The sequence below is a fragment of the Notolepis coatsorum genome, assembly GCF_963971535.1.
Source record: "Notolepis coatsorum genome assembly, chromosome: 1".
NCBI lineage: Eukaryota > Metazoa > Chordata > Actinopteri > Aulopiformes > Paralepididae > Notolepis > Notolepis coatsorum.
The window spans coordinates 56,672,418-56,693,839 of NC_140165.1; the positions used below are offsets into that span (position 1 = coordinate 56,672,418).

Below are 21,422 nucleotides of genomic sequence, written 5' to 3' on the forward strand. Positions count from 1 at the left end.
TATTCATATCAGGACATCTGATTTAGCCTGGTGTCAGCCTGATATCAGAACACACATGGCAGTGGAATGCTGTGAATTATGCTACTACTGTCTTGTAACATTGTAAATTCAGCTTGTTATAGTGATCTGCCACATTTAACTGCCACGCTATACATCTCCTGTGTTTTAGTTTTCTCGCTGTGGTCATCATGTGATACTAGAGCCTGTGGGCACCTTCTAGTCCCTTCTGTGTTTCTCTCACAAAACATCCGTTGTTCAAAGACGCTGCTTTCACTTCTAATATTGAGCCTTGTTTCTTATTGGTAGTAGACAGTAGTACATATACAAATAAATGGTCTTGCATACCATTGTAAATTAATCACATGTATTACTGTTTCCCATGAATAGATGTACAGTAGTACACAGGAGATGTATAGCGTGGCAGTTAAATGTGGCAGATCACTACAAGCTGAATTTACAATGTGATACAGTAGTAGCATATTCACAGCATTCCACTGCCATGTGTGTTCTGATATCAGGCTGATACCAGGCTAAATCAGATGTCCTGATATTAATACTGGATATCTGGCTGATACCAGGCTAAATCAGATGTCCTGATATTAATACCGGATATCAGGCTGATACCAGGCTAAATCAGATGTCCTGATATTAATACCGGATATTAGGCTGATACCAGGCTAAAACAGATGTTCTGATATTAATACCGGGCTAAAACAGATGTTCTGGTATTAATACCGGATACTAGAGTCACGATGTTGTAATATCACGATATTGCGATTTATTGTCTTTTTTCAACTGCAAATTATGTCCCCAATGGAAAACTTTGTCAACCTCTGCAATACAAATACATCATCTGTTTTATCTAATAAGATCAAATTTGAATAATTCATTTGAATAATTTTTATTGCAGCAAAATGAGAATGTTGAAAAGAATATATATATATAAATATATATCGATACCAAGAATCATATGTCAGAAATCTAAGCAAAGCAACTCGTCTTCTTTGAGTTTGATGTTGGATCTCGCTCTCTAATGGTGAACATTTTCTTCTATCTCAAAAAATGTTGTCCAGTGTCCTGTCCTCAAGCTAATGGTCTTAAGTCTGTATTGTAAGGTACAGTATAAGGAAAAGGTAGTGGATTGATCAGCTCTGTATCGGTCAATAATACTTAAAGGAAGGGAACCCCTCAAAACAACATATAACACGCATGTATTGGCTTGTATTTCGGGCACATTTATCCAAAATCACAACAAAGGGACAAGAACCAGTGATACTATTTCAGTTCACCTCATATCAATCATGTAAAAAAAATCATTCTACTGGCAATTTGGTAGTCAAATAATTTTTTTTAATTTTTATACTGTATATATTTCAAATTAAAGGTGCTATAGATAACATTCAGCCACTTGATGTCGTACTAGAGCACCAGCATGTAATTGATCCAATCAGGTGCATTCCATGTGGGTAAATGTGAAGTAGGGAGAAGATACATGCATGCAACATGTAAACAACAACATTCATTTTGGACCTGCCACCATTTTGTTTTATTATAAATGAATTCATCAATAATCTTTTGGGGAGGAAAGCAATACTTTTATTCTGCACCTTTCTAAAAAGATTTTTTTTTTATGATTACTCTACATACAAAATGTTATCTATAGCACCTTTAAATTTGAATATTGACATTTGTTCTGACAGCCCTAATCGGTGCATCTCATGTATTTGTGCAGCTCATTGACTGTGTGTTTGCTCTCCGCACAGCTCTGGGGAGGACGGCTCTGGAGAGCGAGGCCAGCTCTACTCCTGGAAGGGCTACTCCTACAGCCTCACCCCAGAGCGGCTGCTCCTTTCCCGGCCCGTGCTCCAAGTGGCCCTGGGCGTCCGCCATGGAGTCCTATTGGTGGAGGGTGAGACCCTGAAGAGGGTGTTGTCACAATTGACCTATCTCAAGCCCCGCCCCTCTTTTCTTGATCCTCCAATCACAACTTTTGCTTCCCGCAGGGGACGGTCTATAAGTCTATTGACCTATATCAAGCCCTGCCCTCTTTTCTTGATCCTCCAATCACAACTGTTGTCAATAGCATCAGTATTTGGACTTTGATACAATGCGATGGTGTCATGATTCTCCAAAATTATAACAGTTGTGATGATCATCCAATCACAACTGTTGCTTCCCTCCGAGGGAATCAAGAAAAGAGGGAGGGGCTTGAGATAGGTCAATAGCACCAGTATTTGGACTATGATATGATATGACTATACAATGTCATGATTCTCAAACGATAATGCGACAGTGAAATAAAAAGCCTGTTTGAAATAATGCGTCCCAATGGATTAGAATTTATATGTTATTATTACAGACTATTACATATATGAATATACATCAAGGAATTGGTTCTCTACATGGTTACATTTGGATAGTGATTTACTCAGTGAGTTAATGTCTTTTTGACCATACCAGTCTTTTTGACATGTGGTTCCAAGTCATTCTTCTATGAGACAAAAATCACTCTGCACTTCTTTTTTCACACGGTAATAATAAGGATAATAATAATAATAATAATAATGACGACAACTTTATTTATATAGCACCATTCATACAGATTGCAGCTCAAAGTGCTTTACACAAAAAACTAAACAAAAGGATAATACAAATAAATAAATAATAATAATAGCAGAATTAGACGGTAAACAATAAGAAAAAAATGTAATAACAGTCAAATAAGACATTAAATAATAACAAATAAAATGATAAAAACGATAATAAAGTATTTAAGTAAAAATAATAGAAATAAAGATAATTCATTTAAAAGCTAGTTTTAAAAAGGTATGTTTTGAGCTGTTTCTTTTGTCTGTCAACCTTTACAAGTGTAATCTAAGATTATTTTACCGCTTCTTTGGTTTTTGTTATTTTCTGTGGATTCACCGCTGCCATAGGATTCCATAGGATCTGAAAATGTGTCTTGAACACCACATGGACCCTTTGAAAGTCACCATATCTGACTAAAATGTTACGCTAACATCTAAGGGGGAAAAGTATTTTGCTTTTCCCCCTGAAAAGTTGCTCTATACCTCTTCAGTTACACTTGACGTCAGTGGCAGTGAAGAATCGGCATAGAATTTTTCAGTAATGGTAAAAGATTAGGAAGAAGAAAGATTTTTGTATCAAGGCAAAAATGACTTGGAACCCACATGTCAAAAATACCTGTCTGGTCCTTTTAAAAGTGCAGTGTTGAAAGCATAGAACATCAAATCTATTTTTATTGAATATCGAATGTATTTTCATGCAAAAACTTGTTTTTGAGTATTGGAATTATGATTATCGGGACAACACTACTTTGCGAAGGTTAGTTCTTGTGTAAAATCTGAACTGCATCCATTCCACACTCACTGCATAGACAGATAACAAGATTTGATGTTGTTGATGCCTGGGAATTGGTGCACTTGTAGGCTGGTGCACCTACAAATCCTAATAATCAGATAATAATATTAATAATAAATGTTATTTGTATAGCACCTTTCATACAATAATTGCAGCCCAAAGTGCTTCACAGCAGTAAAATAGACACAAAAAGAGCATAAAATAGACAGAATAAAAGAGAATAAGAAAAAGGGTAAAAGCAATGCAGGTAATAACAATACAAATATTGACTCGCACTTGCACTGTTTAAAACCAGTCTTTCTTCATAAAAACAGTATGATGTTTTTGTCCATTTTGATAGATTATCCAGTCATTAATTCAATTCCATTGTATATCGCCCTCTTTACTCATGATGGTAAGTCTTTGTTGTACTTCATCTGAGGGTCTCCCTTGAGTAACCCCCGCGTCGCTGTACTCCCTCTCAGGTGGACAGGTGTACAGCTTCGGGGAGTTGCCGTGGAAACAGAGCCAGGCGTCGGAGCCGATGACGCCCGTGCCGGAGAGCGCGCTCGCCGGGCAGCACGTGGTGGCGGTGGCGGCCGGGAGCTTCCATAGCGGGGCGGTGACGGAGGACGGCGGCGTGCACATGTGGGGGGAGAACGCAGCGGGGCAGTGCGGCCTGCCGGGCCTCGCCACGGTCCCCAACCCCACCCCGGTGGCCCTGGTGGACTCCGACGCCGGCGCACCGCAGGCCGTGCCCGTCGTGGAACTGACCTGCGGGGCGCGGCACTCCTTGGCCCTCTCGGCCCGGCGCGAGGTGTGGTCCTGGGGCGCCGGTGGGAGCCAGCCGGTCCCTGCCGCCTGCCCCATCTGGAAGCCCCAGAAGGTGGAGCATCTGGCGGGCAGGCACGTCCTGCAGGTGGCCTGCGGGGCCTCCCACAGCCTGGCCCTGGTGCGCTGCCTGGCCCCCCACGAGGCCCGCCGGCCTCCTCCGGACAAGTGCGCCCGGTGCAACCAGCTGCTCTACACCATGACCGACAAGGAGGACCACGTCATCATCTCCGACAGCCACTACTGTCCTCTGGGGCCGGAGCTGACGGAGGACGAGGGAATGCCACCTCCTCCCGCTGACACCACCACCGCCGCCGCCCCAGGGCTCCCGAGCTCCCCGTCAGAGCCCGGCCCGGCCCCGGCTTCGGCCGCTCCTCTCAAACCCACCGACCCGCCCTCGGAACACTCTCCGGCCCCGGAGGACGCGCCGTCTGTTCTCCTCACGTCGCACTCTGACGCCGCGGCTCAGGAGGACCCCAGCGGCCAGGCCACCGGGGGGGCCGGAGCCAAGGGCTCCCCCTACCCGGACGAGCAGGCGGTCAAGGACTACTTGAAGAGACTGTCGGACCACTCTCTGGCCGAGCAGATGGCTAAGACCCAGACGGCCGCCCTCGCTTTACAGGTGAGCAGAGCGGGTGACCTTTTAAAGGGAAATGCCAACCACTTCAAATCCCCTCTGAAGGGATTTCTAAGGCTGTTGTTGTTTTTTTGCACAGACCATGTCTCCAAATGTCATGGGGGCTGTTCCAGTTTGAGCCAATGCTGAACAATGTGACATATCAACATGTAATGACCTTTGTATGAAGGAAACACAGCCTGATCTCATCTGTAGGCAGGTATCTGGTCAGCAGGTCTCTCTGGTCAGATCTATGTAGATAAGGTCTATGTCGTAGCATGTAGAATAGATCTATGTAGATAAGGTCTATGTCATAGCATGTAGATCTGTGTAGATAAGGTCTGTCGTGTCATGTAGAATAGATCTATGTAGATAAGGTCTATGTTGTAGCATATATAGCTATGTAGATAAGGTCTATGTTGTAGCATATAGATCTATGTAGATAAGGTCTATGTTGTAGCATATAGATCTATGTAGATACGGTCTATGTTGTAGCATATAGATCTGTGTAGATAAGGTCTATGTTGTAGCATATAGATCTATGTAGATAAGGTCTATGTTGTAGCATATAGATATGTGTAGATAAGGTCTATGTTGTAGCATATATATCTATGTAGATAAGGTTTATGTTGTAGCATATAGATCTGTGTAGATAAGGTCTATGTTGTAGCATATAGATCTATGTAGATAAGGTCTATGTTGTAGCATATATATCTATGTAGATAAGGTCTATGTTGTAGCATGTAGATCTATGTAGATAAGGTCTATGTTGTAGCATATAGATCTGTGTAGGTAAGGTCTATGTTGTAGCATATAGATCTATGTAGATAAGGTCTATGTTGTAGCATATAGATCTGTGTAGATAAGGTCTATGTTGTAGCATATAGATCTGTGTAGATAAGGTCTATGTTGTAGCATATAGATCTATGTAGATAAGGTCTATGTTGTAGCATATAGATCTATGTAGATAAGGTCTATGTTGTAGCATGTAGATCTATGTAGATAAGGTCTATGTTGTAGCATATAGATCTGTGTAGATAAGGTCTATGTTGTAGCATATAGATCTATGTAGATAAGGTCTATGTTGTAGCATATAGATCTGTGTAGATAAGGTCTATGTTGTAGCATATAGATCTATGTAGATAAGGTCTATGTTGTAGCATATAGACCTGTGTAGATAAGGTCTATGTTGTAGCATATAGATCTGTGTAGATAAGGTCTATGTTGTAGCATATAGATCTGTGTAGATAAGGTCTATGTTGTAGCATATAGATCTGTGTAGATAAGGTCTATGTTGTAGCATATAGATCTGTGTAGATAAGGTCTATGTTGTAGCATGTAGATCTATGTAGATAAGGTCTATGTTGTAGCATATAGATCTGTGTAGATAAGGTCTATGTTGTAGCATATAGATCTGTGTAGATAAGGTCTATGTTGTAGCATATAGATCTGTGTAGATAAGGTCTATGTTGTAGCATATAGATCTATGTAGATAAGGTCTATGTTGTAGCATATAGATCTGTGTAGATAAGGTCTATGTTGTAGCGTGTAGATCTATGTAGATAAGGTCTATGTTGTAGCGTGTAGATCTATGTAGATAATGTCTATGTTGTAGCGTGCAGATCTGTGTAGATAAGGTCTATTCAACCTAGGGGTGGACGGTATGGTCTAAAATTTATATCACGGTATAATTTGAAGCATAGACGGTAATGGTATATATCACGGTATCATCGTTTTTGATAAAAAAAAATTGTATTTTATTTTATATAATTTTTTTTTTTATAAAATATATATATTATATAATTAGACTTGTACTTGTATTATCTGCGAGACATCGCCACCACGCAACAAGCTCCACTGTCTGTGTGTACTCTAGTAGCCTCCAGCTACGGCCAGGATTCTCTGGAGCTGCACCTGGACCTATACTCGAGTAGCCTCGAGCAGAGCTACGGCCAGGATTCTCCGGCGCTGCACCTGTACCCTATTGGCATAACGTTACTTAACTGTGCTCAGCAAGCCCTCAGCTCGAATACACATCGAATCAGTGTTATAAGACATTGATATCAGGAGCTATCTGTAGCTACTGCTAGCCGGATATATAACGTTAATACAACGCCTCAGTGACTGTCAGTGACTCAGCAGACTACAAAGAGTGACACGTTCAGCCGAACGCACAATTGGAGGGGGGCTCCCCACCCTCCAGAACATTTACTACAAGCGTTGCAAGGGCAAGGCTAAGAGAATCATTAAAGACTCCAGTCACCCGAACAACTGCCTCTTTGAACTGCTGCGGTCAGGCAAGCGATACAGGAGTCTCAAGGCGAGCACAGAAAGACTCAGAAGAAGCTTCTATCCCCAGGCCATCAGGCTGCTAAACGAACAATGAATGAACACTACACAACAACAACCACCAAACGCACATAGCACACACATCCACACGCACACACTCACTTTAAACAAACACACTGTAGCACCCACTCCACACACTTATAGCACACACCCACTTTAAACAAACACACTGTAGCACCCACTCCACACACTTTATAGCACACACCCACTTTAAACAAACACACTGTAGCACCCACTCCCCACACTTTATATTTATGGATGAAGGATTGCACTACAACTCGTACACCTTACTGTAAATTGTACCTAAAATTGTACCTCATCCCATTTCTGCTTTGCACTAGATAGTACTGTACATTAGTACACTGCATAGTATTGTGTATTGTATATTATATGGTAACTCAGAACATTGTACATATGTCTATACCGAACACTGTGACCTCATTTTCTTCTTCTAAATTCATGCTATATTATGTTATTATGTTATTTGATACTATCTTGTCTAGCACAGTCTCTGGAGCGTAACAGTAAGAAGCATTTTGTATGAAAGTATTCTGTACTTCTGTATGACAACTATTAAAGAACTTGAACTTGAACTATTTAGTTCAATGGGACATTTCGTTTTGAACAGTGAACTAACTTGCGCTAACGTGAGCTAACAGGTAGCATACACGTCTCTACTAGACTTTGTGGAGCGTTTGTTGATGTCAGGAGCTATCGGTAGCTGGCCGACTAGATACCGTTCGGTTAGACAATGCCTCATCATGTATTAAACTAAAAGTGAATAGTTGACTGGGTCATTTTGTAACGGTAGCTAAGCTAACGTTAGCTCAGGGAGACGCCGCCGTCCTCCCGTGTCCCGTCCCACTAGACTACTAGACCCGTGTTTACATGCGTGCGGTAGGGGCTGGCACGCCCACTGCGCGAAGCCTCCTAAATAACTTTTTCCAGTTCGCACATATCTATTATCTATGACTAATTCTATCTATTTTTAGGGGCAAATGCGAGTGAAATAGTTGCGCTGTGGTTACATGACGTCATTGCTATTTTAGAGCTGCCCTACCGGTTACACGGTATAGTCAAAATCCATACCGTAGAACAAATTCATACCGTTTATACCGTTTATACCGTCCACCCCAACCCTTTGACCCCGACACAAATGTCTGATGTCCTCTCTCTACTAACTTTAAACCATGTATTCTCTACTCTATCAAACTTGCTTTGATATTCATTCCGAGTCTGTTAAGAGTATTGTAAACAATGACTGAGCATTATGATAATTATACAGTATGTAAACTGACTGAGCATTATGATACAGTATGTAAACAATGACTGAGCATTATGATAGAGTTATACAGTATGTAAACTGACTGAGCATTATGATTGTTATACAGTATGTAAACAATGGGAGTCTGAGCATTATGATAGAGTTATACAGTATGTAAACTGACTGAGCATTATGATTGTTATACAGTATGTAAACAATGACTGAGCATTATGATAGAGTTATACAGTATGTAAACTGACTGAGCATTATGATTGTTATACAGTATGTAAACAATGACTGAGCATTATGATAGAGTTATACAGTATGTAAACAATGGGAGTCTGAGCACGCTCTGCTGGACAAACTGTGATGACGCCGTTTCTAAATGACCCCAAGCGTTTTTCTCCTTCATGTTCTGTAAAAAAGAAAACAACTGTCCTGTGACTTCCTCCAGGCCTCGACAGACCCCCTCCTCGGCTCCACCTCGCCAGACTCCACCACCACCACCCCCGGCTCCGCCCTCAACAGCCTGGTGGCCTCCTGTGCCTCGGCCGTGGGGGAGCGCGTGGCCTCAACCTATGAGGCCTTGTCCCTGAAGAAGATGATGAACTTCTACCTGCCCTCTGTGGGAGGACCAGGAGGAGGAGCGGCGGGAGTGGTCCCGGGCCTCGGGGAAGGCACCAAGGAGCGGGTGTGCCAGGAGGAGTCCATGCAGGGCAGGAAGAGCTCCAGCACGGGGGACATACGCGAGGAGGAGGCAGAGGGCCTGCGGCGCCGCCTCTCTCTGCCCGGACTCCTCTCTCAGGGTAGATACGCCGCTCTCCTCTTATCCTCCTCCTATACCCTGATGCGTAAGTAGGCCCGCTGTGTGTGCCGCTTCCGGCTTCAGCGTCATCCCGGCTTGCTAGCATCGTTAGTGTGTGTGCGTGTGTTTCACCATAGCCCGCACGCTCACACTTCACTCTGAATGCTCACCCCTTGTCTGTCGCAGTTCTTCTGTGGGCCGCGCACGACGAGAGCCACACTAGGACACACTGTATTCTGCGTGGGTTAGCTCGGCTGAATGGTCGCCTTTGTCCGGGGAGATTAAAAGCACTTAGCCGCAAAGGAATGCCGGTCGATATTTAGCCTCCGACTTAGTTACTCTGTCTCGAGGGCAGCGGGGGGGGGGGGGGGGGGGGGGGAGGGAATCGGCAAGACTGCATTCCTTTATGCTAAGCTAGTGTTCCCGTCCGCGCTAGCTTATTTGTCCTCGTTAGCTTGGACGCGGAAGGATGCGCTGGTGCGTTCCCGACGCTTACTGAGTGCTAAAGGTGGAAAAGAAATTATTCAACTTGAGCAAAAACACACCTGCACTGCACTTCAGATGGGCTGTCAATAAGCTGAATAGTGACAACAGTAGGAGCCACAACCAACCCCCCCGTTCCAGCTGTTGAAGGAACACGCCGGACGTTGTGTTGTGGCAAACCGTCTTCTCCAGAGTCAGGCGAGAAGATGGATACCAATTTCCTCTCTGTGCGTTCAGTAGAAAAGCTATCCGGCTGCAAGCTAGCCTAGCGCAAATGAATGGACGCGGATACGGACCACTGGCCTAGCTTAAAACTCCGGGAGAGGTGGTTTTTTGGCCAACAGCTAGGCTAGCTGGTCCGTATCCGCTTCCATTAATTTGTGCTAAGCTAGGCCAGCTGGCAGCTGAGCGTGTAGAGGAAACTGGTATTCACTTTCTTGTCCGACTCTGGAGAAGACGGTAAGCGCATTTCCCATAATGTTGACGTGTTCCTTTTAAAATTCTGCTAGCTTAAAAAAAAACACATCTCTGCAGTGTCCAAAAAAAAGGGCTGTATTCTCACTTCCTCACACACGTTTATGAGAGAGTCTGAGTGAAGGAGGAAGAGCTCCAGACTGACTTCTCCACTGCTGCCAACCTTCTCAGTTGGTCTCACCAGCACATGACTTGGTCACATGCTCTTTTTTCCTCCCTTCTTTTTTTGGGTACAGCATGGTGTCAGTCAATCACCCTGCATGTTGATGAAGTTGTCTTCATTTGCATACCCTGGCTTAGCATTGATGATTGACTCGACACTGACTGTACACTCGCAATATACTTTAATCTGAATAGTAGTAGTGCCTTTCTCTGCCGCGAGCAGTGGCTGACATAATAGGTCTTCTATTATATCATTTAACAATGTCGACGTAAAATAACCTAATATGTTGACTCGTAAATATTTCATCTTTTGTATCATATAACCATAGTTACGCGCATAACCTGCACTTGCTCGCCCCGTTCCTTCTGTGTTGCTTCTGAAAGCCTGCAACCAAGGGGACAGTCCCCCAACTCCAACACAAAAAGGCTGCGACCAAGGGCACAGTCCCCCAACTCCAACACAAAAAGGCTGCGACTAAGGGGACAGTCCCCCAACTCCAACACAAAAAGGCTGCGACCAAGGGCACAGTCCCCCAACTCCAACACAAAAAGGCTGCGACCAAGGGGACAGTCCCTCAACTCCAACACAAAAAGCCTGCGGCCAAGGGGACAGTCCCTCAACTCCAACACAAAAAGCCTGCGGCCAAGGGGACAGTCCCTCAACTCCAACACAAAAAGGCTGCGACCAAGGGGACAGTCCCTCAACTCCAACACAAAAAGGCTGCGACCAAGGGGACAGTCCCTCAATTCCAACACAAAAAGGCTGCGACCAAGGGGACAGTCCCTCAACTCTAACACAAAAAGGCTGCGACCAAGGGGACAGTCCCTCAACTCCAACACAAAAAGGCTGCGACCAAGGGGACAGTCCCTCAACTCCAACACAAAAAGGCTGCGACCAAGGGGACAGTCCCTCAACTCCAACACAAAAAGGCTGCGACCAAGGGGACAGTCCCCCAACTCCAACACAAAAAGGCTGCGACCAAGGGGACAGTCCCTCAACTCCAACACAAAAAGGCTGCGACCAAGGGGACAGTCCCTCAACTCTAACACAAAAAGGCTGCGACCAAGGGGACAGTCCCCCAACTCCAACACAAAAAGGCTGTTGCCAAGCAGGACTAGGTATGGGCAGAACTCCCAAAATTACTATTTGATAGTCACTGGGAACTATTCGATATCGTTTGGTTTTTACTTTATAAAATGACAGCTAGCTGGCTGGCTGCTGTCATTGCTAACAGCTAACGCTAGTGGACGGAGCTAGCGCATTTTGGGAACAAAAGCATTCATTCTGAACGTTAATCCCTGAAGCGTGAAATGTGTGAGCTTAGTGAAACAACGTGGCAAACGTACAAAACGTTGCTACCATCTAACATCTCCAGTATCTCTTGAACTGATATCGGACGTTATTTTGTTTGTATGAAACCCAAAGGAAATTAATTGCAGCGTCTAAGTGAAAAGGTGCAAAATGCGACCAATCATCTGCTGCTGTCATTGGGCCTCATTCAACAATACTCTCTTATTATTTGTCTTATATTCTTGCTTACCTGTCTGTTAACACATTGAGTGCCAATGACGAGAAATCTCGTTATTTAATCGTTATTGCTTTTATTAGCGATATCCATACATTTTTCATCAATCTAGCCTCACGTTACCATTGGGACTGTCTATGAGCTCGAACAGGGAAAATACCGCCCCCTATCGTCTCCCGGATGGTAATGCACCCATTGGATTGGACTCAATGAAAATAGATGAGAAAAGAAAACTCCGGAATCCACATTTTACTTCTCAGGCATGTAACCCAAGCCGATCGGGTTCATTGTGGACCCTTAGAACAGCGTGGAATACTGTATGTGTTTCGAGTACCTAACGTTGGATCAATAAACGCGATCGATATTTGGAATGACGATCAGGAATTGGAATAATCTTTTTGCAGAACATCTGATGTGAGGTAAGGAATCTATGTTACCAGTCTTGGGGTAATCAGAGTTTTTTTCACAGCGGATCACAACGTGTCCCCTGTGTGTGTGTGTGTGTGTGTGTGTGTGTGTGTGTGTGTGCGCTGACCAGGAAATAGATAATCGATTTTTCAACCCGCTTCTCTAGCGTGCATACCCTAAGTACACATATACTATCGATAATCTAGCGTTTATTTGAAAACTATTCATAAATAGGCCGAAAAATTACAACGTGTTTTGTGTATTCCACTAAAGGGCGATTATCACAGAATCTAAAAAAAAATCTGGAAATTTCCAAAAAATTCTGTTTTTCAAAACAGTATAAAACGGAAATGTACAGATGAAAAAACAATCCGTTTCGTACATGTTGACTGCAAGCAAGTCATTGATAAGCGACGGGCGTATTAGACACATAGCCATAATATAGAATATAGAAATAGCTCCGCGAAAATCATGAAATATCGGAAAATCAGTCTAAAAAGGCTGGCATTTAAGCGATAAATTGTGCGCCCCCTGCTGGCACTCAAAGTGTTAAGAGAACAATAAGAAAAGCCACCGCCACATTCATCAAGCCGTTCTCCAAATCTGTGCTTACCCAGGTGTATTGCATGATGAATCCCTCATTCATAAACTCAAATGCGCGTTCGCGCTCAATTCATTTGCATACAGACACGCCCGCCATCTCCTTATAAGGCGAATGAGGCGTGTGTAAAACAGCCGTGGTTCGGCATTTGATCCCTGTCTGATCCATTCAACAGGAAGCGATTTGCGACTGATCTCAAAATGACACACACACGTCTCACGACTCGCGACTCAGTGCATGTGTGTCTGTGTTCCTGTGGGTCGCTCATCGCATGTGTGTGTGTGTGTGTGTGTGTTAATCTGATGACAAATAAAGACTTATACTTGTACTTATACGTATACGTACTGTATAGTGCGAAATAAATGGTTCCAGCTAGGGGTGGACGGTATAAACGGTATACGGTATAAACGGTATTAATTTGCTCTACGGTATGGATTTTGACTATACCGTGTAACCGGTACAGCAGCTCTAAAATAGCAATGACGTCATGTAACCACAGCGCGACTATTTCAATCGCATTTGCCCCTAAAAATAGATCGAATTTGTCATAGATAATAGATATGTGCAAACTGGAAAAAGTTATTTAGGAGGCTTCACGCAGTGGGCGTGTCAACACGCAATTGTCATTTCATAATAAACACATATCACTGCGGCGCACAGCAAGTTTCAATTTCAGTTCCTGGCATTTTTAACCAGTGGAGAAAGGTAAGAGATGTCCCTATCGTTTTTCTTATATGAATTATTCTACGTTAATAAAACATACCTGGTGATCAACTACAGTTTGCTGTAAACATTACGATATGTGTGTAGTGTTATGATAACGACGGCAGCAGCGGGAGCGGGAGGACGGCTGCAGCAGTGGATTTGCGAATAGCATGCAGCTGCAGAGCCGCAGAGCCAGGGGCTCTTTCAGGTCTGGTCACAGGCCCGTCAAACAGCGCCCCCCCATCACCATTTTGTGTGTCAATTTGTTGACACATGTGTCAATTTGTTGACAAATGTGTCAATTTGTTGACACAATTGTCAATTCTTAAAGCTGAGGATGAGTGGCACCTTTGTCTCAATTCTTATTCAATTCAATTCGCTCTGCGGCTCTGCAGCTACATATGCTTCTAGCAAAATCCAGCCCCGCTGTTTGCAATGGGAGCAGGAGTCTCGACTCGGGACTTATTTTATTTGGAATATAATGACTTTATACGCAAAAGTAGCCTAGTTTTAAGTTAAAATATTATAAATCTACATGCCTTGAGGATGTCATTCTTTATATAGCCTGCCTATCAGGCAAAAAAAATTATTCTAACAGAAACACTGATACCGTGATATATACCGTTACCGCCTATGCTTCAAATTACACCGTGATATAAATTTTAGACCATACCGTCCACCCCTAGTTCCAGCAAAGTAGGCTTTGTCAATACTGAACTGCTTGTCAAGACAAGAACCAATCGCGCACTATAGCACTTTAGCCACAGGGACTGAAAGGTCCCTGTGGCTAAAACCCAGAGTGCTGAACTGCTTGTCAAGAACCAATCGCGCACTATAGCACCAGAGTGCGCTCAGAACTTGTAGGAGGGGAGGGGAGGGGAGGGGAGGGGAGGGGAGGGGAGGGGAGAGGAGAGGAGAGGAGAGGAGAGGAGAGGAGAGGAGAGGAGAGGAGAGGAGAGGAGAGGTTGTAAATATGCGTTCTATGTGTACGGCCTGGGCAGCCAGCATCTAACTGTTCTAACAGCAATATATAATCCATTTCAGAAGCAGAACGCACGCAATAAGTTATAATAATAATAATTATTGAAAAGTTCTGGGTTTATAAAGTCGTATTTGGGGGTGACCAATGGTTTGCTTTCAACCCATGAACTCCTTCCTCTCTCACCTTTTTATATATATTTTTTCATTTTATCTACTAAAACTGTATTGTATTATATTGTTTGTTTTGTAAAGTGTCTTTGAGCATTAGGAAAAGCACTATATAAATCTGATATATAATTATTATTATGAATGGTAGGCTTTTTTAAATGTTTCTCATCTGGGTAAGAGTTTCTTATCTGGGTAAGAGTGCTCTCGACCACTCTTAGAATTTGGTCTTGCCTGAGAGAAAAGCAACAATAAGAAAACATTGCTGAATCCCAGGTAAGAACAAAATAAGATGAAATGCTAGTTAAGAACGAAATCTGTTCTTATATCGCTTCATGAATGAGGCCCATTGTCTGTTTCAGTGAAGCCAAGCCAGACTTGAGAGTGTTTTGTTTTTGACATGATGCTGTTCTGCTTATTGTCCGTCACTTGTGAGGCTGCTGGCTAGCAGTAGGTCAGAGAAAACTGCTCTGTAATTTTCCCCACAGAAGGATCATTGATGGCCGTTAAGCACAGGGTGCGGCACGGAAACGACTACTGTGTCCTCGACCGGGAGAGCGTAAATCCCATGCAGTCGCACATTTTAACACTGCACACTCAGAAAAAATTATCGCAGTCTGGAGCCCTGAGTTGAGATAGAGTGGGGGAAGTGTGGTTGAAGATGAGTAAGTGAGAGAGTGGCAATGACAATGAATGTGATCATACAAGAGAGAGAGCGAGAGGGACCACTTCTCTGAGGCTCTGGTAGCACAAAGGAATTGTCTTTTGACAATCATCATCCTTCCTAGGGCTTCATCTGTACTGGAGAACAAGATTCAGAGAGAAGGTTGAGGACCTTTAAGACACGCCTCCTGTTGATCACTAACCACGCCCCCTCTGTAGAAATCTAAAGATGTTTGTTACTGGTGTTTTGTTTTCTAGGAATCTCAAGTCCCGCCCACTTTTCTTGATCCTCCAATCACAACTGTTGCTTCCCTCTGACAAACGAAGCAACTGTTTTGGTGGATCAAGAAAAATGCAATATCGGTGCAAATCAATATCCATGCAGGTCAATATAAGTGCAAGTCGATATCAATGCAGGTCAATACAAGTGCAAATCAATATCAATGCAGGTCAATATCAGTGCAAGTCAATATCAGTGTAAGTCAATATCGTTGCAGAGACTTGTTAATATTCACAATTGAAAACTGAGCTGTATTATAAAAAACAACAAGAACATAGAGAATCCTACTTTAGGGTGGATCTTACGTCTTAAGCAGTCGCTACATCACCTCAGTCCTTTTCCCATGTCTAAAACCTGCCAGATGGCCCCCAGCTGGAGACGGAAAGGTGGGTGTGTGCGCGAGGCAGGGGAACTATGTGAGAATGCTGTTCATCGACTACAGCTCAGCATTCAATACCATAGTCCCCTCCAAACTCATAGCCAAGCTCAGGGACCTGGGCTTGAACTATGACCTGTGCCAGTGGGTCCTGGACTTCCTGACGGGCAGACCCCAGGTGGTAAGAGCCGGCAACTGCACCTCCTCATCCATCACGCTCAACATAGGGGCCCCCCAGGGCTGTGTTCTGAGCCCCCTCCTCTACTCCCTGTACACACATGACTGCGTAGCACAGCGGAACAACAACACCATCATCAAATTTGCTGATGACACAGTAGTGGTGGGCCTGATCTCTGCCAACGACGAAAGGGCCTACCTGGAAGAGGTAGAGAACCTGTCACAGTGGTGTCAGGAGAACTGCCTCTCCCTGAACGTCAGCAAAACAAAAGAGATGATTGTGGACTTCAGGAGGTCGGGGGTCAAGGACTACAGCCCCCTCAGCATCGACGGGGCACCAGTTGAGAGAGTGAACAGTTTCAAGTACCTCGGAGCCCACATATCCGAGGACTTGACATGGACCACACACATTGACAGTGTTGTGAAGAAGGCACGACAACGCCTCTACTTCCTCAGGCGCCTAAGGAAGTTCCAAGTCAGTCAGAAGATCCTTAGGAACTTCTACTCATGTACAATAGAGAGCATCCTGACCGGCAACATCACCTCCTGGTTTGGGAATAGCACTGCACAAGACCGTAGCAGACTACAAAGAGTGACACGTTCAGCCGAACGCACAATTAGAGGGGGGCTTCCCACCCTCCAGAACATTTACAACAAGCGGTGCAAGGGGAAGGCTAAGATAATTATTAAGGACTCGAGCCACCCGAACAACTGCCTCTTTGAACTGCTGCCGTCAGGCAAGCGATACCGGAGTCTTATGGCGAGCACAGAAAGACTCAGAAGGAGCTTCTATCCCCAGGCCATCAGGCTGCTAAACGAAAATAATCGCTAAACGAACAATAATCACTATGCAACAACCATCAAATGCACACAGCACACACACCCACACGCACACACTCACTCAAACAAACAACACACTGCAGCACCCACTCTCCACACTTTAGATCACACAAACACACTTACACTTTATATTTATTGATAAAGGATTTGCACTACAACTCGTACACCTACTGTGAATTGTACCTAAACTGCACCTCGTCCATTTATGCCTTGCACTATATTGTATTGTATATTAGTACACTGCACAGTATTGTATATTGTATGGTAACTACGTCTACGAACATTGTACATATGTCAAAACTGAACACTGTGACCTCTTTTTTTACTTCTAATTTTTACTATGTTTTTATTTCATACTTATCTTGTCATGCACAGTCTCTGGAGCGCAACAGTAAGAAGCATTTTGTACAAAAGTATTCTGTACTTCTGCATGACAACTATTAAAGAAACTTGAAACTTAAACTTGAAACTTGAGTGCGTCCTTATTTCCTTCTCCCTGTGGGGACCAGATACATGATTGGTGAAGGCAAAGGCAATTATTGTGAAATGGTTTTACTGCATCTCCAGAAAGCATTCCACACAGTAAAAACCACACAATGCTCCAGGCTCTGCTTTTTAATGCGAATGCATTACAGCGGATGCAGTGTCGTATCAGGTTTAGAAATATAGTGAAAAGGCGGTCAGGTAGCGTAGCGGAGATTGCGCTCGTCACCAACGCAGGAGATGCTGGGTTCGAGCCCAGCTCTCGGCGTTGCTTGGCTGGTCGTTCATACTAATACAATTGGCAGTATTAGGGGGTGCGAAGCTGGTGGGTGGGAATCTGGCATGGTGGACAGCGACGCCTACAGGTCAGGTCTCGGCGCTTGCTCAGCGGGGGCAGGACTTGGTGGAGATAGCGTGCCCTCCCACACGTTACACTTCACCAATGAGAGTCCTCGCTGCCAAGTGAAAAGACGTCACTGGCAGTCGCTGCACGTATCGGAGGAAGCGCGCGGTTGGCTTCGGGACGCCCTTGTACCGACTCGTAGGATAACATGCATACAGCAGCCAGGTAGGGGAAGGGGGAATTGGCACAGCGACTAAATTGGGACGGGGAGAAAAACAGAAAATTGGAGAAAAGAAAAAAATATATATATAGTGAAATGAATGGAAGCGGATGAGAAGCGGCTAGCTTAGCTTAAAACGCCAGCGCCCTAGGCTAGCCGCTTCTCATCCGCTTCCATTCATCTGTGGTGCTAAACGAGGCTAGCGTGCAGCTGTATAGCTTTCTACTGAACACACAGAGAGGAAACATGATGTTAGAGTGTTCATTTAAGGTAAGGGTTAGGCATGTAGTGGTTATGGTTAGGGTAAGGGATTAGGAAATGAATCCAAGTCGATGGAGTGTGTGTGTGTGTGTGTGTGTGTGTGTGTGTGTGTGTGTGTGTGTGTGTGTGTGTGTGTGTGTGTGTGTGTGTGTGTGTGTGTGTGTGTGTGTGTGTGTGTGTGTGTGTGTGTGTGTGTGTGTGTGTGTGTGTGTGTGTGTGTGTGTGTGTGTGTGTGTGTGTGTGTGTGTGTGTGTGTGTGTGTGTGTGTGTGTGTGTGTGTGTGTGTGTGTGAGCTGTCTGCTGTTACTCAGGCTTCTCATTGTCTGTCTGCTAAGCTGAAGTCCATGTGCCTCACAGGAGCCATCCATGCTTTGATTTACACAACTGACTGAGTGTGTGTGGGCGTGCGCCTGCATTGATGGCTGACATCGATCTGCCTCGCTGGACTTGGGACCAGAGAGTTTAATCAACTGAGCCATATTTCTTAGTCTCATTTAGGTTGTGTGTGCGTGAGACGTGCGTGTGTGTGGGAAAGGATGGGGACAGAATCATTTTTCTAAACCTTTTTATTTACGGAGGGCAGTTTGACTGAATAGTACATGTTGACTCTTTTTCCACTGTGGGAATCTGAAATGTTGCCAAAATTTGGTGGCAGCCTATTGATCCTTTAATATCTCTGATAGAGCCCGACCGATCAATTAGAGCCAGTCAGACCATTGGTCCGGCTGATTTAATCGGCCGATATTGGTCTATCACAGACATATCGGTGTGCATGTTGGCCGATATGAAAAAGATAATAATAAATAAACATATAATATTTCTTTACAGAACATAATGCAGAGAATTACTACTGAAATTCTTATTTCCTAAATATAAAGATCATCATTAGTGAAGATTAAGCTATTTAGAATAGAATATAGAATAGAACATGCAATTCATACTAGTTTGGTTCCAGCTCAAATATAATTAATTCGTTTTTTTTTTTTTAATTGGCTGAGGGTGGAAGAAGTAAGGTGTGTGACTATATATATTATATATATAAAACATTTTATATTATTTATATAATACATGTAAAGAATATCGGCCGATATATTGATATTTACTCTCTTTATTTCTGTATTGGTATCGGCCCCAAGACTCCTGTGTCGTCGGGCTCTGATCTCTGATGGGGGTATGGCCTTCAAATCAGACGTTTGTGTCATTCTTTCTTCTATGATAACAATATTTATGCTGGCGATATGCAAAACATTTTGTAATTGATTTTCCACTGCAGTCAAAAAGGCCAACATAAGAGCAAAACATTGATACTACAGAGAGATATGTAAAAAATAAATAAATAAAAGAATCCTTTCACCAAGACTAGCGGCGCTGCTCTGATGGCTGCCTCTCTGATCGCTCCGACGAGACTGTGCTTTATTTTGTTAATTTTTATAGTATTAGGAGTTTTATTTGCACCAACTGTTGGTGCATTATATGTGTATGACCGTCAGTCAATCATTGACATTGGATTAAGGAAAACTTACCGTTTGGATTGCTCTCTGGATCGGATCGCTGAACAGCAGAAATGGCCCACCGAGATCCTTTGTTATGCCGGCCATGGACAAGACCACCAAAAGCCGCCGCGAAGACGAGGAAAAAGGGCTGGGATCCGAAACAGGCTGAGATCCAGACGACACCGTACACCACTTCCCAGTATATTGCTAGCCAATGTACAATCAATAGACAATAAACTGGATGACATCCGAGCAAGGATTCAATATCAAAGAGACGTTAGGGACTGCAATGTCCTTTGCTTCACCGAAACATGGCTAACACCGGAGGTTCCAGATCACGCGATTCAACCAGCGGATCATTTCTTTATCCATAGGAAGGATCGGACACAATCAGAGTCCGGTAAACAACGTGGTGGAGGTATTGCCTTCATGTTTAACAAAAATTGGAGTGATCCAACGAATGTGAAGGAATTATCCAATCACTGCTCCCCAGAACTGGAATATATAACCATCAAGTGTCGTCCTTTCTTCCTCCCGAGGGAGTTAACGGCGATCATCCTGGTCGGAGTGTATATTCCACCGCAAGCCAACAACAACGCCGCGCTCTCCAGACTACACGACGAGGTAAACAATATACAAGCGACGAACGTTAACGCCGCCATTTTAGTACTGGGAGATTTCAATAGCGCCAATCTGAGAAAGGTATTGCCTGATTTCTACCAGCATGTGACTTGCAACACCAGAGGCGGTAACATCCTAGATCACTGTTACACGCAATTTAAAGGTGGCTACAAGGCTCATTCTGATAGTGGCTTTGGCAAGTCAGATCACGCATCCATTTTCCTTACACCAAAGTACAGACAAAGAATTAAAAGTACTCCCGTAGTCTCGCGAGAGGTGCAGAAATGGGATGTGACGTCAGAGGATACACTAGTGTCAGTGTTTCACAACACAGACTGGATTCCGCGACACAGATAACATTAATGCCTACACGGAGACAGTGCTGGACTATGTCTGTACTAGGGTGAAAGAAACAATCCCCACTACCAAAATGAAAGTTTACCCAAATCAAAAACCCTGGGTAGACAAATCCGTCCGTGAAGCTCTGAGAGAGCGCACCAAAGCATACAATGACGGCCTAGTGGCAGGCAACATGAACGACCACAAGGTGGCGCAACACAACGTAAGGAGGACAGTGTCAGAGGCCAAACGGCGCTACAGGGATAAAATTGAACTCCAGTTTGAACAAGCTGACTCTAGAGCTATGTGGCAGGGGCTCAAAACGATGACAGACTACAAAGGCGCCTCCCTCAAACTGAACAGTGACATCTCCTTAGCAAACGACCTCAATACCTTCTATGCGAGGTTTGATGCTGGTAATAACACCAGCTCACAAGCCTCGGCAATGGGGGGGGGGGGGTCGGCTGCTGATGGAGGCGCAGTGTTCAGGGTAACAGAGCATGAGGTGAGGCGGACCTTTAAAAAAGTGAATATCAGGAAGGCAGCAGGTCCGGACGGCATCCCCGGCCGCGTCCTAAAAGTCTGTGCCGACCAAC

General features: G+C 44.1%; 1 protein-coding gene across 1 annotated transcript in view; it reads left to right on the plus strand.

Annotated features, from left to right (window-relative positions):
• Positions 1 to 21,422, plus strand: part of als2b (alsin Rho guanine nucleotide exchange factor ALS2 b) — a 131,913-nt gene that overhangs the window by 7,272 nt on the left and 103,219 nt on the right. The window contains exons 3-5 of the mRNA XM_084313622.1: positions 1,764 to 1,909; positions 3,846 to 4,826; positions 8,912 to 9,271. Of these exons, the coding sequence (XP_084169748.1) occupies positions 1,764 to 1,909; positions 3,846 to 4,826; positions 8,912 to 9,271 (1,487 nt within the window). The remainder of the gene's footprint in view (positions 1 to 1,763; positions 1,910 to 3,845; positions 4,827 to 8,911; positions 9,272 to 21,422) is intronic.